General features: G+C 34.0%; 1 protein-coding gene across 1 annotated transcript; it reads right to left on the bottom strand.

Annotated features, from left to right (window-relative positions):
• Positions 1 to 9,562: 9,562 nt before the first annotated feature.
• LOC132551643 (sulfotransferase 1B1-like) lies at positions 9,563 to 14,754 on the bottom strand. Its single transcript, XM_060215819.1, has 5 exons — positions 14,586 to 14,754; positions 12,828 to 13,139; positions 11,452 to 11,555; positions 10,440 to 10,671; positions 9,563 to 9,720 (listed from the first exon to the last, which is right to left on the bottom strand). Exons 1-5 carry the CDS (start codon positions 14,752 to 14,754, stop codon positions 9,563 to 9,565), a joined length of 975 nt encoding a protein of 324 aa, XP_060071802.1.
• Between the last annotated feature and the right edge of the window lie 3,275 nt (positions 14,755 to 18,029).

The raw sequence follows: 18,029 nt of genomic DNA, 5'->3' as shown, positions 1-18,029 counted from the left end.
TGAACTTTTACCATACAGGTACTCGAGACTGTCTTGTATTTTAAAAGATGTTTAATATCCCCACCAGAATTTTGAAGACAGTTTGCTCCCATTTTGCTGTAAACACATTTACGTTACACGGACATGAATAACGTCATTATGCTTGTTGTTTTCATCGCGTCATATATCGCAGTTAATGTTACATTAGTCCACAGGGACTTGTTCAGATGAGTGAATTACCCTATGATAGGGGTCAGAGCACACATATACAGTGTAATTTGTCCTTAAATTATTGTAGATATATAGGAACTACATACCAAGATGCATCATGTACATTTAACATTTAATTATTATCGCAACACCTTAACAATGGTATACAGAGATTAACAATTTAATTAGATATACGGTAAAAGTAATGTAGTGCTCATGGTAACAAAGATAAGTAAGTATCGTTTAGATGTAATGTACATTGATTAAATATCACTCAATAATTACTCACGGGAACAGACATGGCAGATTTATAATACACTTATAGATATCATGAAAATACTGAATGAAATTACTTTCTGATTATTAATTTCAATGATAAGCAACTTCTTCTTTCAATCTGTACTGAATTCTTCTCCAGTGTCTCTTTTATTGCATTTTTGGCAGATTCGTTCTTCCCTTGGTTTATTTCTCCAACCTCCGATTAAGTCAGTTTAATGGAAGAAGATGTAGTAAGATAATTAACATTTATCGTTGATAAGAAACATTGTAAATCACAAAGAAAAATGAAGAAAAGAAAAGATGATAAACTCTCACCTTGGCTTCCCCGTTCTCACACCTGGAGAAGTTTGAAGTTTCTCTATTATTTATTATTTTGAGTTAATTTCGCTATACATGCCATTAATAATCTTATGCATATTTTCTTCAACATTATTTATTGATAGTCTATGTCATAATGCTAAAAGCTAGACGATGTCAAAGGCCTTTTTGAAGTAAATGAAGACTCAATATGAATTATTCTTCTTTCGAGTTTTCATTAATTCGAATATAATATAGAGAAGATGTTGTCAGTTGTAGGGTAACCTCGACGACACCCTGTTTGACTGGCAGGGAACCCTCAGAAAAAACTGATTAACCTGTTTGCAAATATAACTTAACGCTACCCAAAATGAAACACTTCTCAAGCATTTGACGTAGAATTTTTATTTTGTCGTTCAAGTGAATATTAAGCATTCTAACGAGAAATTACGTATTTATGAATTATCATGGCCTTTTTAAAGAACAGTTCAGGTCTTCTATGTTGCTCATCATCTCTCTTTAAGATGTTAAAAAATGAAATTATAAACAAATCCCGGAAAGTGGTACCATACGACTAAACAAGAAAAAGTATTGTTGCAAATCATATTTTTGATAGATAAATGACTGAGATTAATAAGAAATTTGGTGAACTTTTACAGTCATTTATTTCTATAAATGGCCTGACTATAAGAGGCGTTCCATTTTGGGTACTCATACCTTAAACATTCAAAGCACAGTAGCAGCAGCTTCTGCAAACATCGTATTTACTTTCGAACAATTTCATTTAGCGATTCTGCTGTGATGTAATCAACCTAATTCATGTTGTTGATTTTTTTCAAAACAGATGTTACTGACAGACTCAGACTTTTAAGTGTTATCTCATGGCTTGGTAACTTATGGGCAATTATAATCATTCATTAGAAGTTAATTGGTAATCTAGCGGTAATTAGACAATGTGATTGATAAATGTATATCTGAAAAAATATATCTACATCACCAATTGGCATATTTGATATATAGAAAGATTATACAAGATTATAATTAAAGATTAAACAGTCAACTACACTTGTCCGTTTACATGATACGACCATTCACTACATATAAGTAATGTCACGTTCTCAAAGGAGAACAATGTACACAAAAGCGGAACTATTAAACAAACAAACGAGCATCAAACACGTCCAGTTCATATAGCACAAAGAATTGGAATATTTCTTCTTGATATGGCTATAACAGCCGTAAAACTTTCCCATGTTTTTATCTCAATGAGATCACTATGACGACCTTGAAACTTTCTCATAATTTTCATCAACCTGCATATTTTGAACTTCCAAATATAGTTTTTTTCATTCATTAAATTTAGCATTTCGTACTCAATTCTATAACAAGCATCCCTGATTCTGTACTTGGAGTTTGGAGTAGACTTTACCGAAATTAGAGGTGATATTGAGATGTGAACAAACGGTAGTAAGGTGTCCACCATATTTTCTTAGCTATTGTACGCGCCTGTAGATTATACACGAAAGTCAAATTATTTTTGTGTATCAAGCTCCGATACATAACACGCAGTCTTTCTTTTATATATAGCTCGAGTATTTTGATTTGATACGTCAAAATTTTCGGTAAATTTATATTGCATAACCTTACAACGCTTCGAAATATATTTTGCTTGTTTTAAGGTTGAACATTAAAATTTCTGTGAAAGCACCATATTTAGTGAATCACACGACACGATTTTTAACTGATTCTTTGCATGTACGGTATGTACAGTTTAAATCATTGTTCGACATGGCGCCAACATCTGTTGTAGATATGGTTCATCTCTCGTAGATGTTCGTACAAACTTAATCGCTTTCTTTTAAAAACACTCAATTCTAATTTTACTTCAGAAAATATGACGCAACATTACTGTGTATCATGTAAAATTCTATGCTTCGACTTAACATATTTCATATGCGTTTGTTGGTATATATTAATAATTGAATTGACCTAAATGGCACTCATTTCATTTTTTCAGTATAATCTGATAAAGAATTCATGAATTCAAGCCATATTTTTGCAGACAAACCATTTATTCCCCTTTCCAAAAGCACCGTGTATCATTAGCACTGCACGGTTTACCGTATATAGCTACTCCAAAGCGACAGCACTCTCCCTCGGCAGAGACACAGGGTAAGACAATTCATATCATTACTTTCCAGAGGTGCGATTACTTGCCTACACGGTTTGCATTTAGTTATGAAATATCCATGGGCACGACTAATCGCTAGATGTGCTAAACGGTCCATATATAAATATCATACAACATGATCGTGGTAACTCCGAATTAAATAAAAGGTCACCTTTGACGGAATTATATGCAATATGAGACACAAAGCTTACCCTAGTATCACACCAGGTCGTTTTTATAGCCATTAGTTGTTGCTATAAGCCAGTGTGTACGAATTAAAGGCGACTGCAAAAAATGGCTTAGCCAGCTTCGGATCATGATTTTTTTTGTCGATTTAGAAATTTGAAACAACAGGGAAAGGGAACTGTATATCGCCATTGTGCATAGTGAGAGCATGACCATAACCAATTTAATATTAATAAAAAAATAAGTACTTCTTTTGCACTTCATAAGCAATTTAACTAAATTCCATGCAATACGTTCGCTTTGATCCGTACATCAAAGACGTTCGGTCACAACCTTCATATTTATCGGGCATCACATTTTTTAAGGGCTATTGTCACCAAGCTGGCAGGGTCATCCCTCACGTTATTCAACATTTATATTACTTGTATAACATAATTAATATGTGGCATTATAATAACACACTTAATATTTTGTCGTTTCTATGGATATTTTATAAACGTTTGCATCATGTAAAGACAAGCAATAAAATGAATTTCCTTAACCTGTGTTTTCGTAATGGCAGATAGATGTCGTTTCGCAATATCTATATCCAGAAAACTATAGTTCCGATAATACACAGTGACTTCGCATAAAAACTCCTTCTTATATCTCGCATATAACACTTCTTCCTACGTCTCTCCTAAACACTTCTTCCTATGTCTCATATAAACGCTTCTTCCTGTGTCTAACATATAAAACACTTCTTCCTATATCTCACATAAAACACTTCTTCCTGTGTCTAACACATAAAACACTTCTTCCTATATCTCACATAAACACTTCTTCCTGTGTATAACATATAAAACACTTCTTCCTATATCTCACATAAAACACTTCCTCCTGTGTCTAACATATAAAACACTTCTTCCTGTGTATAACATATAAAACACTTCTTCCTGTGTCTAACATGTAAAACACTTCTTCCTATATCTCACATAAAACACTTCCTCCTGTGTCTAACATATAAAACACTTCTTCCTGTGTATAACATATAAAACACTTCTTCCTGTGTCTAACATATAAAACACTTCTTCCTATATCTCACATAAAACACTTCCTCCTGTGTCTAACATATAAAACACTTCCTCCTGTGTCTAACACATAAAACACTTCCTCTGTGTCTAACATATAAAACACTTCCTCCTGTGTCTAACACATAAAACACTTCTTCCTGTGTCTAACACATAAAACACTTCTTCCTGTGTCTAACACATAAAACACTTCCTCCTGTGTCTAACATATAAAACACTTCTTCCTATGTCTCATATAAACGCTTCTTCCTGTGTCTAACACATAAAACACTTCTTCCTATATCTCACATAAAACGCGTCTTCCTGTGTCTAACACATAAAACACTTCCTCCTGTGTCTAACATATAAAACACTTCTTCCTATGTCTCATATAAACGCTTCTTCCTGTGTCTAACACATAAAACACTTCTTCCTATATTTCACATAAAACGCGTCTTCCTGTGTCTAACACATAAAACACTTCCTCCTGTGTCTAACATATAAAACACTTCCTCCTGTGTCTAACATATAAAACACTTCTTCCTGTGTCTAACATATAAAACACTTCTTCCTATATCTCACATAAAACACTTCTTCCTGTGTATAACACATAAAACACTTCTTCCTATGTCTCTTATTACACTTTTTCCTGTGTCTCTCATAAACACTAAGGTTTACAAAAACATGCTTTTCTGTGCTGTTATCTTTCATTTAACTTATAAAGTAAACCGTTATACTTAACAATATCACATGTTTTGTTATTAAGGCTGCATATGTATCTTTTTCGGTGTTATAATGAGTAAACAATCTGTAGAGTAACACCAAATGTTGCCTCTATGGGAAGGTGTTACAAGAAATATTTTGCGCTACTCTCTTAGTCATTTCAAGTACTTTTTAAAAATGACCTGGTACAGAGTTACATCACTAAAGCTGTTTGGATCATCCTCAGGTTTGGCATGATCTTTGTAATTCCTAATTCCTATCGTCAACTCCTTTGTTATATATTAACACTCAGCTTTAACATGGGATATTTTGACACATGGTGTGCTGTTCATCTGCTATACTCTAAACTCAATGCCTAATCTGGTCCCAATATTTAACGTTTTCAGTTTCAGTTACCTAACACACTGGTTATGTCTTTCAGAAAGTTCTCGTCTTCGATATCTACTTCTCTTACTTCATGTCAAATGAACTGCGTATTACAATCGTCCATGGAAATTGATTTCATAACGTGTCACGTGTCTGTTTTTAAATAAATACCTAAATGGTTTCTAATCTTTGTTATTTGAGTAATCTGTTGTTTATTTAAGTATTTATCAATGCTTGTTTAAGATTTCCCCTTAACCCCTTCAATGATTATCTACATTCTTTCAAAAATTTACACGAGGCAGAACAAATGCAATGGCATGAACATGTAGAAATGTTTCTTTAATCCTTTTTCTAAATTCGTCATATTTTACAATTGTCCTTGAAATGTTGTTGTGGCGAGCTTGTACAAGTAGGTCAGGTCAGAGATAATAGTGGCACACCAAATAAAGAATAAATTTTCTTATAGATTTGCTGCCCATACATTAATAGGATCTTACGTGAGTTCCCATTTGATTAGAATAAAACATTGTGACGAGCTTCATTGATTCAAGATCCTCTGTATCAATCGATGAAGGCAAAAACATTGCAGTCTGTGCGTGTGCAGAAAACCATATCAAAACAATCATAATCCAAACTCAAATTCAATATTACACGAGACTCCTGAAAGATGTAAGGATACTAAGACAAGGTGTTCCGGAAGAGTAACCGTCTTCTGCTCCATCGACGACAACCGACACGTAAATCTGGGTTACTCCGAGAAAGTAATGTCTCGTTCCCAAATAAGTGCAGGGTAAATAAACATTTAAGCAACAAGTATACTATTGTGTATCAAACACGCCCAACTCCATATCGGGTAATGATATCGCTATGACTTCCCATCATTTTCATCAACTTGCATCTCTTGAAGCCCTGTGTTGTGAGTTTTCTGTCATTCCATAACCTAAACCTAACATCACAGTCTTAAGATTTTGTCTCATGGATGATGAAGCATTGTGGGAATGATAGACACTTTTAAGCAAGTAAAAACTAATTGTAATATAATGATAAAAATATTTTACCGATGTATTTACCTACATATCTCTAGAGCGGTGCTTATAGAGAATGACAAAAGCCCATCCTCGATACTCTAGATGTTACGACCACTTTCGCTCTCTGCACCCCTGGAACATGTCATGACAAAATTGAAGTCAAAGGCGAAGTAATTTTATTGGTCCAAGGAGAAAAAAGCTGATCAGTCACAGGCTGATCCTCTCCTTTTGAAGAGTACAAAGGAGCGACTCCAGGCTTCAAAGCCATTACAATATACTGTTATGCGACCTCGAGATTCGTTTGATGTACATCAAGGGAACAAACTAGTTTTTTTAAGTCTTGTCCATACGTGTCGCACACGAAACCTTCAACTTTGCCATGTCACGTGCCAGGGATGTAGAGAGCGAAAGTGATTGTAACCCATGAAGTATCGAAGAAGCCAAAAGCAAGGCTTTTGATTCCCATTACTAAAGACACAAACTAACCAAATTATGAACAACATTCCGTCAGATAAACTTACCTTGGAGTGGTTTATTTGAAAAATTTAGCGAAATGGTATTTGATAAAGTGATATCCTTTCGTTTTAACATTAAAAACCGTTTTATTAACAGTAGGATAGAGCTTTGAGTAGTTAAAAATAGTCATTAGACTAAATAGTAAGACTCAGCAAATCAAATCATATTTAGGTCAAGTATTATTCTCTATTATTGTTGAGGCAGATGCGTATGGTTGGAAGAGGATTACCGTAAAACAATCAAAAGGATGAAAAATGGTAAATGGAAATGTAACTTCGGAAAACACAGATAATTTTGTAATCATTCCAATTATAGAACGTGTTTAAGAAGAAAAGAGAGAGAAAGGTGATCTCTGGTCCGCCCGACGAAAATGGCGAACTATGTTTCCCATACAATGCACGTGTCAATATTTCGTGTTAGGATGCAGTTTTATTGACTTTTATTGTTACTTATAATCTATGTATATTTATAAAATGCATGCAACTCAAACAGTAATTTTGATATGAAATTAGTTGTTATATTTTGATTACCTCCCTTGTCATATATTTATATCGGAAAACTAGATACGCAACATATCTTTTTCCATTTTTTTTATTAAATCCCTGTAATGCTATCACAAATGTATAACTACAGCTTCTGTCAATTTTTGGGCGTCGATGTATGTTTGAAGAAAATTTTCGACGGTTACAGGAACGTGACATTTAAATATGGATATTATACTCAATATATATAAGACCTTACAGGAATTTATGTTATTTATGAAACGCATCCAAGAAGGTTGAATAAGTGAGCTAAAATGAAACGCGTTTCATAAATTACTTACGATCAATTGTTTTAGTAATTACTGCATACAACGTACTTTTCAACTGTACATTTGTCTTCTCAACTCGTTATCTTAAGTTTTCATTTTGATGCGAATGAGTGACGTCATTCCAATGCCTAATTGAAACGTTACAAAGAGACGATATCAACATGCTTTATTATTTTAAAAAACAACTAACAATTTGGTCTTGATATTTCGAACGTTATCAACAACCATAATACAATACGGGGGAAATAAATCACAGTAAAGTTAGACAAGTTTTAAAAAATTGGGACACATCGATAGAAATGTTCATTATCTCTCGGTAGAAATGTGGTAGCTTCTCATCTAAGTTGCATCTCGAAGGAAATTTTCAAAATCTGCACCTCCTTGTTCGCAGAAATTTCCAGAATCCGTACAAGACATTTTTATAAGTGAAATATTGTAAACTATTTGATCGATTTCACGGCAGTTTATTTTGCATTGACAGAGTCAATGCCGTCTGTTATGTTAAGCAAATGTTCCAGATCAATATATATTTATAGAAACACCAGGTTAAACATACTCTTGAAGCATGCTATAAACTTTTCATGCTTTGTAACATTTTGTCCTTTCTTGCCGATAGAAAAAACGAAATTACAATAAGAATGATAAATCATAAGAAATTTGTCAAAATAAGCAGAAATTATGCTTGATACAATTTCATCATGAAGATTCGAATGCATGGGAAAAATCATAGCTAACGAACATGCCCTCTACTCATACATTTCCTCGTGTAAGTATACAGTTTACGATGTAAAGATGCTGGAAAATTGTACTTTTAAAATTTTGAGTCCCTAAGAACAAAGTTGGGACACCGTTAATATTTGGGTGGGAAATTCTACTCCCTTCACAAACCGCATTGTAGCTAATTAAGAGTATATTCGTTTTACTAATGTATGTTTTGATTTGTTAACGTAATGATAACTGTAACAAAGCTACACCACGGTGAGGGACTGTTTCTACTCATACTTAATATTCTCCACGCATGTATAACTACACAATGAACTCATAGCAACGTAGTCTCAGGCTATGAAATATCCATTATACCTTTTATAACTTATTGAGTTGTGTTTGAATTAAAAAAAAACACGATTCCTAATACTCACCTCTAGCATGACGTTAACACTGACAAGCATGAACAACCTTGTCAAGTATCGGTTTCGAGATAATGCATCTAAGCAATTTATTAAGCATCACGAAGATTCAGAGATGAAAGCTAATGCTTCATTCAACGTGTTGTCTGCTTTGACATACTTAAGGTGTCATGTCACATTTTAAATCTGATAAGCATATTTACATGTATATTTATGTTACATTAAAGTTATGCTTTATCACATACAGCTACTGACATATGAATCATTTCTGTAGTCAAGATGCTGTTTTTTCATGGCTAGAGGTTATCCCGAATCGAACGATGAAATCCGAAGTTTTTTCTGTACGGTAGGCAGTTAATGAAACGAAGTTCATGTAAGTGCAATTTTCACTAATTGTCCGCTGTGTACACTTTATGTCTTCTTTAGAATGATACATAGAAGAGTTCTGTATAAATCAGCAGGATGCTACGTATAGTGGCTTATAGAAAATGATGTAGTGTTGTTGCCAAGTGTAATATCATAACTATCAGCATCAAGGATATACAAGGGTTTGGAATCGGACACAGGTTTGTTTTCTATTTTCGCTGATTATTTTCACAATCTAATGGCGTCCTGATTGATATAAAAACAAATGTATTTGTGACCCATGAGGCAGAATATATTCTGAATATATACTTAAGTAGTTCAATTTTTCAGTGTCCAGCAAAGAGATTGATAATTAAGACTTCTGTATCCAGTCTGCTTCAAGCATTTGACAAAACCGTATAAATTGAAAAAAGGAAAACCTGCATTGTTAATCACTTAATCTCACTAAAGATCTTCTACGGATTTGAGGGTTCCACATAGCTTTCCATAAAATCGTCCTCAAAATAGCCATCAAAATCTAATTGACTGCCTGCCAAAGTCTTATTTTTGTACACTGTGTTGAACTTTTGTTTCTGCTCCGTCGTAAAAAGGGTTTTCCAGTCTCCAACTGTCCCTAAAAATGAAAACGTCACGAAACTTTATTTTGCAATAAAAAAAATATGGAGCAATACGTTAAGAGACAAATTGAGTCAAATGTAAGAACACCAAGGCAATAAATATCGTGCAATTGGTATCAAAGTGAAGGTTACTGCAAAATTTGCGTGCTTGTGAATAAAGCTGTCGATTCAATTCCAAATGGTATTGCTCAAAATATCCAACTTTGACAATTTTTCATGAATTATTATGGTAATGCATCTGTATTTTTTCACTTTCCATTTCTATTTTGAGTTTGTTTGACTTTCCTACTAAACATGTACCTTTGGGTTTCTGTTATAACAATTGTGTTAATGAAAGGTGCTATTTATTTGTTTGTTTTCTATCAATCATTTGCTTACGGTTTTAACAGGGATACTGCAAATGTGCAAATGTTATTGATGTTAAAGACATAGTAGTAATTATTCATGGGTCTGTCATGTATTTATGTTACCGCCCTACCGACTTCACGACCAAGTTATTAATAAACGGCACAAGATCCTCGACTGGAAAACAAAAACATAAATACTTTTACAGACGATTTTGGCCGATGTTCCTTTTAATTCCCTTATCGAACATACATTGCATCCCTTTAATCTTAGTGGTATTGCAAATGGCGATGACGAAGTACGTGTACAAGGATGTGGACCTACAGGATTTTTATGACAATGTCCCTCTACAATGTCGCTTTTTACATACCTTTTCGAATTACTGTGTTGTGTCCACCTCTGTTCCTGTTGACATCTTCTATTGTGGCGGTTTCCAAATCCTGAACTGCATCTTTTATCCTTTTCATCATATTTGATTTTGTTCGTGTTTTTGCTAACTTCATGTTGTTGAACTTGCATGCATGTGTGATATCCTCTATCAAGTCGTCGGAGTAGGACAAACCGAGATATTCAGAGATTCTGCGCACTTGCCCTTCCAAATTCTGCCATAAAAAAGCTTGAATTTTACAATGCTAGTGGGATTTCTACTACTACTACTGCTGCTGCTACTACCATCGCCATCACTACCACAACCACTGTTACTTCCACCACCTACCACAAATGCTGCTGCTACTTCATCTGCTACCGCTGTTGCTGTTGATGCTGATGCTACCACCACACAACAACTACCACAACCGTCACTTCTACTAACTCCGCCGCCGCTGCCGCCGTCGCCGCTACTGCTACCATTGCTACAACCACTACTACTACTTCACTACTAGTACCATCGTCGCCCCCGCCGCCGCCACCGCGAACATCACGACCACCACCACTTCTGCTGCTGCTACTATTACCACCACCACCACCACCACCACCACCACCTGTACTATTACTACTACTTCTACTACCACCGCCGCCGCCAACACCACTACCACCACCACTACTACCAATACCATCGTCGCCGCTACCGCCACCACTTCTGCTGCTGCAGCTACAACTACCACTACCTACACTAAACCTCTACTGCACACAAGACTAATGGAGATATATATATGCATTTTTAATTTTTCCATGTTTAAGAAGATCCCTCTTTTATCCTAATTTTGTATCCGAATACGGACATGCATTTCAATAATTTATCTCAACCTCTCTCTCAATTGAAAAAACGTTACTATCCATTTAACTTCAATATTCATGATTTATAAATAAAAGCATAGCAATTCATGTCAGATAAATATCGTCATAAAACGTATGTTTATAGATGGTTGGATATGTTATGTTACCCTGCTTGTATCCTCGTAGGTAATTGTGAGAGGTGGATGTTCTCTTTGTTGTTCTAACATTCTCCCCCACTGGTCTCTCCATGCAAACCAACAGCCGTATGGAGCTGAACAAAAAGTAAGCATTTGTTATAAAGTATTGATATCGTAAACAATTATTATTATACAACAAATCTTGATTGGGCAAACTATTCAGCGACTGTTTTAGCATTCAGCTCTGTAATACTTATCGAAAGTTTGACAACGAGATTGTCATTATATCAATCCAATGTCTCGTTATTACCAATGAATCATACGCAGTTTAAAAGTTGAAAATACTATTACTCCGCTTAATATACAGTAAACCTTGTAGTAGTTTTGTTTGTAACCAAACCACACACAAATATTATCATAAATGCATAATCTAATTAAGTAGTGTAGTCCTGACAAAATGGTGAACATTAGAAATTCAGATCAAACTCCTGGTGTTATCCATAAACTGTTTATGGACTTTCATTTATACAGCTACTATATACGCATTAGACCAGGCATTTTAAGAGAAGCTACAGTAAAATCATAAATTTTTGGCGGTTTTCACCTAAAAATACTATATTTGGTTACTTGATTCCGTAGTTTCCATGTGATTATACAAAAACAATATAAACTAATGATAACGAATAAACAGCTTTAGACAATTTCAAATGCAATAGTTATATCGTTAATATTCATTTATTACAATAGGAATTTAGCAATCTTTTTTCAAGACATCCCAGTGAACAGCACCCGTGATAATTAATTACCAATTAGGTATAGTAAAGCCAAATCAGGAATTTTCGTTCCCGAATATAAATGTAGTTAGTTCCACAATATAAGACAATATATCATGAACGCTTTCGTTATTGATAAAGTTAATACTTATAATGTTTCATTTTTTCTAAGACTTAACAGTGATCTAGGTATGTTAAAAGAACGACGGGTGCACGTACATTGTTATGAACTGAGTCATTGTTTAAATAAGTTAATGGTAAAGTTTACGGTATTTTGGCTAAATCTTGGAATAAACAACCATTGAATTCGTGGAATGAACTCCCTTTTTGATTTTGTCAGTCATAATGTAAGTTTGTATAAAAATAAATAATTTCACACTTACTTCACAGAACAACTTTAGATCAGACATAATGATCTCTTTTTTTGTCAAGTCGGTGGTGAAACAGACCACCATACAAATTGGGATATGTAAGAGCCCACATTATCATGAGGTTTACTGAATTTATTAAAATACATCTCAATCCGTAGCAGTATGACTTATTACAGCGAAATATATTGTAGTTACAGTTTACATATTCAAATGAATAAGTTTGTAGATTGATTAAAATCAATTATATCTATTGATTACCCACCATTTCCTTCCAATAAAACATTGAAGTAAGTATCCCACTCCACTTCAAATGCAACGTTATTGAAGTAATGGAAAGCTGACGCCATAACATCCTTCGGATTACGGACACAACCGATTACTTTTCCATTTCTCGCTAAATGATCTCGAGGCAAATACTGAAATGGCATATGAGAATAGAAAATCCTTGGTGACGCCTCCTTCTCTATTGTATCCATGTCCAAAAGTTCGATAGGAAAGTCGATGTTGTCGTCGATGATATATTCCGCTCTGCCTTTCATCAACATGAAGACAATTTCTCGTAGCCAATGCGTTCCTGTGTAAAAATGTAATTTACGATTAATGTATAAAATCGATGGGAAAATGAATTCCACATTAATGGGTACTAATACAATTAACAAGATATATAGGGAACACGACTGTAGAAATTTTACCATAGAACGGAAAATAAACAACCAAACAAAATAAATAAAAAGTTAAATGTCTTTCAAATTGTACTAACCCATTGATAACGAATTCTGATAGATAAGATCATACAAATTTGCATTTACTATGAACCTGACATTTATTCTTCTCGAATTTGTTAGTCTTTTAAACGTCTAGTTGTCTCAATATTAACGAAACAGCTAACTGTCATTTTACATAATTTATAAACATAAATTTTAAACATATTATTGGAATTCTGCACATTTGCATGACGGTAATGACAAAGGTTTGTCAAGGGACACTTGTTAAATTTGAAGTGTCAAACTGGGCCCTTTTGCATACGTTTTACTTTAACTACTACGTCACTAACGAATACATCCCCCGCCCTACACAACGTGTATACATTGGGCACAATTAAAGAAGGAAGATTCGTGCCCCTGTCCAAACTCATATCTATATATGTATATATACATGATATGTATCATCCAATGTATACATATCTTTGAAAGCAGGTCAATTTTCACTAGTTTTGACACATAATAGCGAATTATTTCAAGGTATTTCAAATGTTACCCTTGCCATAGTAAAACATGTTAAATCTTTCATCGTTGTTACACATTCTATCAAATCAAGATATAATTTAAATCTTTGCATTAACGATACAGAAAAAAATATTCGTTTGAATGATTCTTTTGTATCTTATCCAAACGTTCATGTACCGAGATGATTTAATTGCCTTAACAATGATGCATATAAACATCACATTAGCATATCCTAGATTACTAAATAGAATTACTAACCTTTACAGAATATTTAAAAGCATACATACGTAAACTATACATCCATTATTGTAGTTCACGTAGCGTACATTTAAGTAAAACTGAGTTTACTTTTACATGTATTTCTGCTAGATACTCCGTTTCCATTACGTAAAATTTCACTCTGGTTAGTATTCTCCGGTGTTTCTTTTTGACTACCCCAAAATCATTGCTATAACTCCTGTGATATCCCAGTATCTATAGCATCACAAAATTCCATTATAACGTCACAACTGTTGGTAATATTCCTGAATGTTTTAACTAGTATGACAGTACACAATTACTTGGCATTTCAATAGATTAAAAAAAATTACATCACGTTTTGGAAACATTTTAAGAAAGCAGTCACATTTTTTACATTTTGGATATTAACATTTTTTTCTTAAACCGACATTTCTTAAATTTCATATGAAACGGAAACTCAAGATATTTTATATCTTAACTTTTCTATGCAATGTAATGTTTTATTTTGTAGTCCTACTGTTTTAGTAATTAATGTTAACATTTTACAAACTTACCACTTCTAGGGTAGGACATAATGAAAACATCATCATGACGGTATGCCATGTTCCTGATCTTCTCTAAGTGGTCAGCCACATTTCCAGGACAAATATCTGGGAATTTATTTCCCTCAAACACCTTATGCGACAGTGTTTTATCTCCAACAGGTATACGTAGAATTTCCATGTTGTGTTGGTGATAGGCGATCCACTCTCTGATATATACAGGTTGATGGACTTGCAGTATATTACCCCTCTGTCTTCGTACTATATGTGGTCTGTGAGCTTTGAGAAATGTAAAAGAATAAAACAGAAGCTTGGTACGATGATGTTGATAAAATGCTCATTTACATGCAAATGTGCCTCCGTGAAATCAAATTGTCACTGTATACTTTGATTTATATTTATCACCATTATTTCTGAAACTGAAAAGGTGATCGAATGGACAAAACTGTATATAAAGTCACAGTTTCACAAGTGCATCACTACCCGATAGTGGGATGTTATCTTCAGAACGATGACCCCTTATTCATCAAATGAAAAAATCAAAACGTTAACCTCAAGCTCACAGATCATTCACCTCAATGTAAAATTTTGTTTCAGCGGACGATACTATTCTTAAGAGTGATAACGATTTCAAATATGTAAATCGTACTTACATACATATCCCATTTACATCACTGTGGTATTCAAACATCTGTGTCACTAGCCGACAGGTAAAGTAGACAGACATAGCATATTCCACACAAGGTGAAAGCATTGTTAACTTAATATCAAAATTGCACATTTTGTAGATTCTAAGGGTTTCTTTCGTAACAAGTTTTGCAAAACATCCTGTTTGGCAAGATTTCTTATTTTCAAATAAATGGAAAGCATGAGAATAAGGGTGCGCTGAAAATTACACAATAAACGTTTTATTTGAAATAACAAATTAGGATGTCTGCATGACACGTTAATGTTCAAATACAGGTCAGTATGTGTATGCCTCAACATATGAGATGATGTTCAGTATATTAAGTATCAGCCTGCGGTTGACAGGTGGTAACTGCATTGACAGGTCTTCATGACCATTGTAAGTGTGTTATGGTAAACCAGTGTGTTAGATTAGCTAGAAGGTGACTTTGTGACGTCAATATATATGCGTCTTTGTGAGAGTATCGGTTGACAGTAAACCCATTATGTATGGTTATGTATGAATCACTCTAAAAATTCACCCCATGTTTACAATTTACAGGATTCCATCCAGAAGCGCTTCGTCTTTGCTTTTGGTTGAATTTTACATTGGAATTCAAAATTTAATTAACGATCAAACTGAAATCAATAGCGGTTTTACCATTTAAACTGCGAAACTTTACATTTTCTTCATAATGAGTTATCAGATTTGAAAGTAAATAAACTATGGAAAATCATTTTATCCTGTCAATTTTTAGTTTTAACTATGTTTTTCTTAATACTTTCAAAACTTATATGCCATATGAATTCAAAACTTCAAAGAGACACCAATGATGATTATAATCAGAGTAATTCAATGACTTGTTAAAATACTGACTCCCTGAACATTAACGTTAAATACGTGAAATATGTCATTCCGAATCTGCTTAGATTTAATGTTAATTCTCAATAACAGCAAAATGGTGTTGTTTGCACTCGTATCAACATTGGATAATTATTGACAAGTTTAAAACAATATCTCATTCAATATTCAACAATATTACACATATAAATATTACAAACGGGAGACTGAAGACCAATGTGCCATTTATTGGTGTGTCTTTTATATATTTGTTTTAGGATTGCAGATGGTAGGCATTGCTGTGAACGTTTAGTCCCCAATGTTAGCCATAACCTGTATGCGACACTATAATTCTTTCAAATAGTGGAACAATTCAGATTTAACACAAACATTTAACATTCTTCTAAATTTGTAAGATATATGAAAATTACAAAATATAATAGAACTATAAGTGCACATCCCTAGATAGATTTTGAACATATACTTTTGTTTCGTCCATGTAAATTTTGACAGCAATGCTAAGGGACACCAGCTTTGATCAGAGGAGGTGGATGAGGAAAATCAGAATCTAGTGACAACGAGGACGGTGTATTTTTAGCAATATCCTAATGCATTTGAACATAAAGCAGGTGTAAAACCACCTACGTGATACAAAATAACTTCACAAATAAGGGTGGACGTCAACATTTAAACAGCTGTTAGGTGTCTCCTTACCTGTATGACAACAAATCGGCGTGTGCTGAAGTACTAACTACTAGACACATTTGATGGAAAGTACTCTTCTGTAATGCAGGAAGTAAACGCTGAAAAGATATTGGGAGTAAACAAGAATTTGTTGCGGTTAAAAGCGTTCTAAGTTCGTAGCAGTTTTACCTTAACACTCATAACACCACTGCACTGTTCCCATAGTGTGTAAACTGTGGGTACATGTGCAACGTGATATCGTATGTCAAGACCAGCTAAGCGTGCAGTAGTGACTGGTACCAATGACAATGACATAATCAGTTAAGTCTATATTTATCATGATCTTTGATATCTGTAACTTAACCCCTTTTCTGATAGGTTGAGAGAAGAATAACCAAGACTACGAAATGAATGCCCTGACCTATTTTTTGAAACATGGACGGTCATGTAACTAAAGAAGTTTTTGCATGCATGAATCAGCAACCTTTGAAGTGCAGTCGAATTAGGGTCAAAAATAATGCACCTACTTCTATAATAGAAAACCTCTCTGTATAAAGAATGTCATTTTCTGTTTGATTGAAACTTCGTAAGTGTTCTTGAATAAAACCCAGTGAAAACCCATTAACCCATGAAGACTGTAAAAAATGTTTATCGGATAAAAAAAAGCTAAGTCGTATATCTGAGAAAGAACGCACGCATCTAAATAGGGTTAAATTATAATCCAAAAAAGGTCGTTATAATGTAGGTCAGTGTCTTTTAATTTCACATTCTGTTATGACAGTTACATAAATCACACGTTATCTTACTACATGCCGTAATGCCTTTACATAGTACAACAGCTTATGCCATCCCGCTGCAATAATACATAACATCCGCGTCGGATTTTAACAGATTAATTTCGGTAACACGAGACACGAAGTCGTATTAAATTATAAGGAAAGTAATGCTCATCCAGTTAACGCCCCAATAATAGTACACAATGCTGTAAATTGTGCATTACATTTAGATGCTCGCTGACTTCCTGCTAACCACACACGCTGTTTCCTACGTGCTCAATCATAACCTGTATGTTTTAAGACCTCTCTATGTCTGTAAATCTGTTTTGTATGGAATGTTACCTTTGTGTTCTTAAAACTATGTCAGTTTAATTTTACCTCGCTCCCATATACAGATACTAATGGTGTGAATGATTTACATTCAAGAAACTACGAATAATTTTGTCATAATGAAGATACAAATATTTAAATGGGATAAGTAATTCAAAT

This window comes from Ylistrum balloti, unplaced genomic scaffold (assembly GCF_031769215.1).
Source record: "Ylistrum balloti isolate Yb309-2 unplaced genomic scaffold, AGI_CSIRO_Ybal_v1 Utg370208, whole genome shotgun sequence".
NCBI classification, from domain to species: domain Eukaryota; kingdom Metazoa; phylum Mollusca; class Bivalvia; order Pectinida; family Pectinidae; genus Ylistrum; species Ylistrum balloti.
Note: the sequence above shows the minus strand (reverse complement) of the source record. Positions and strands in the feature narration are given on the sequence as shown.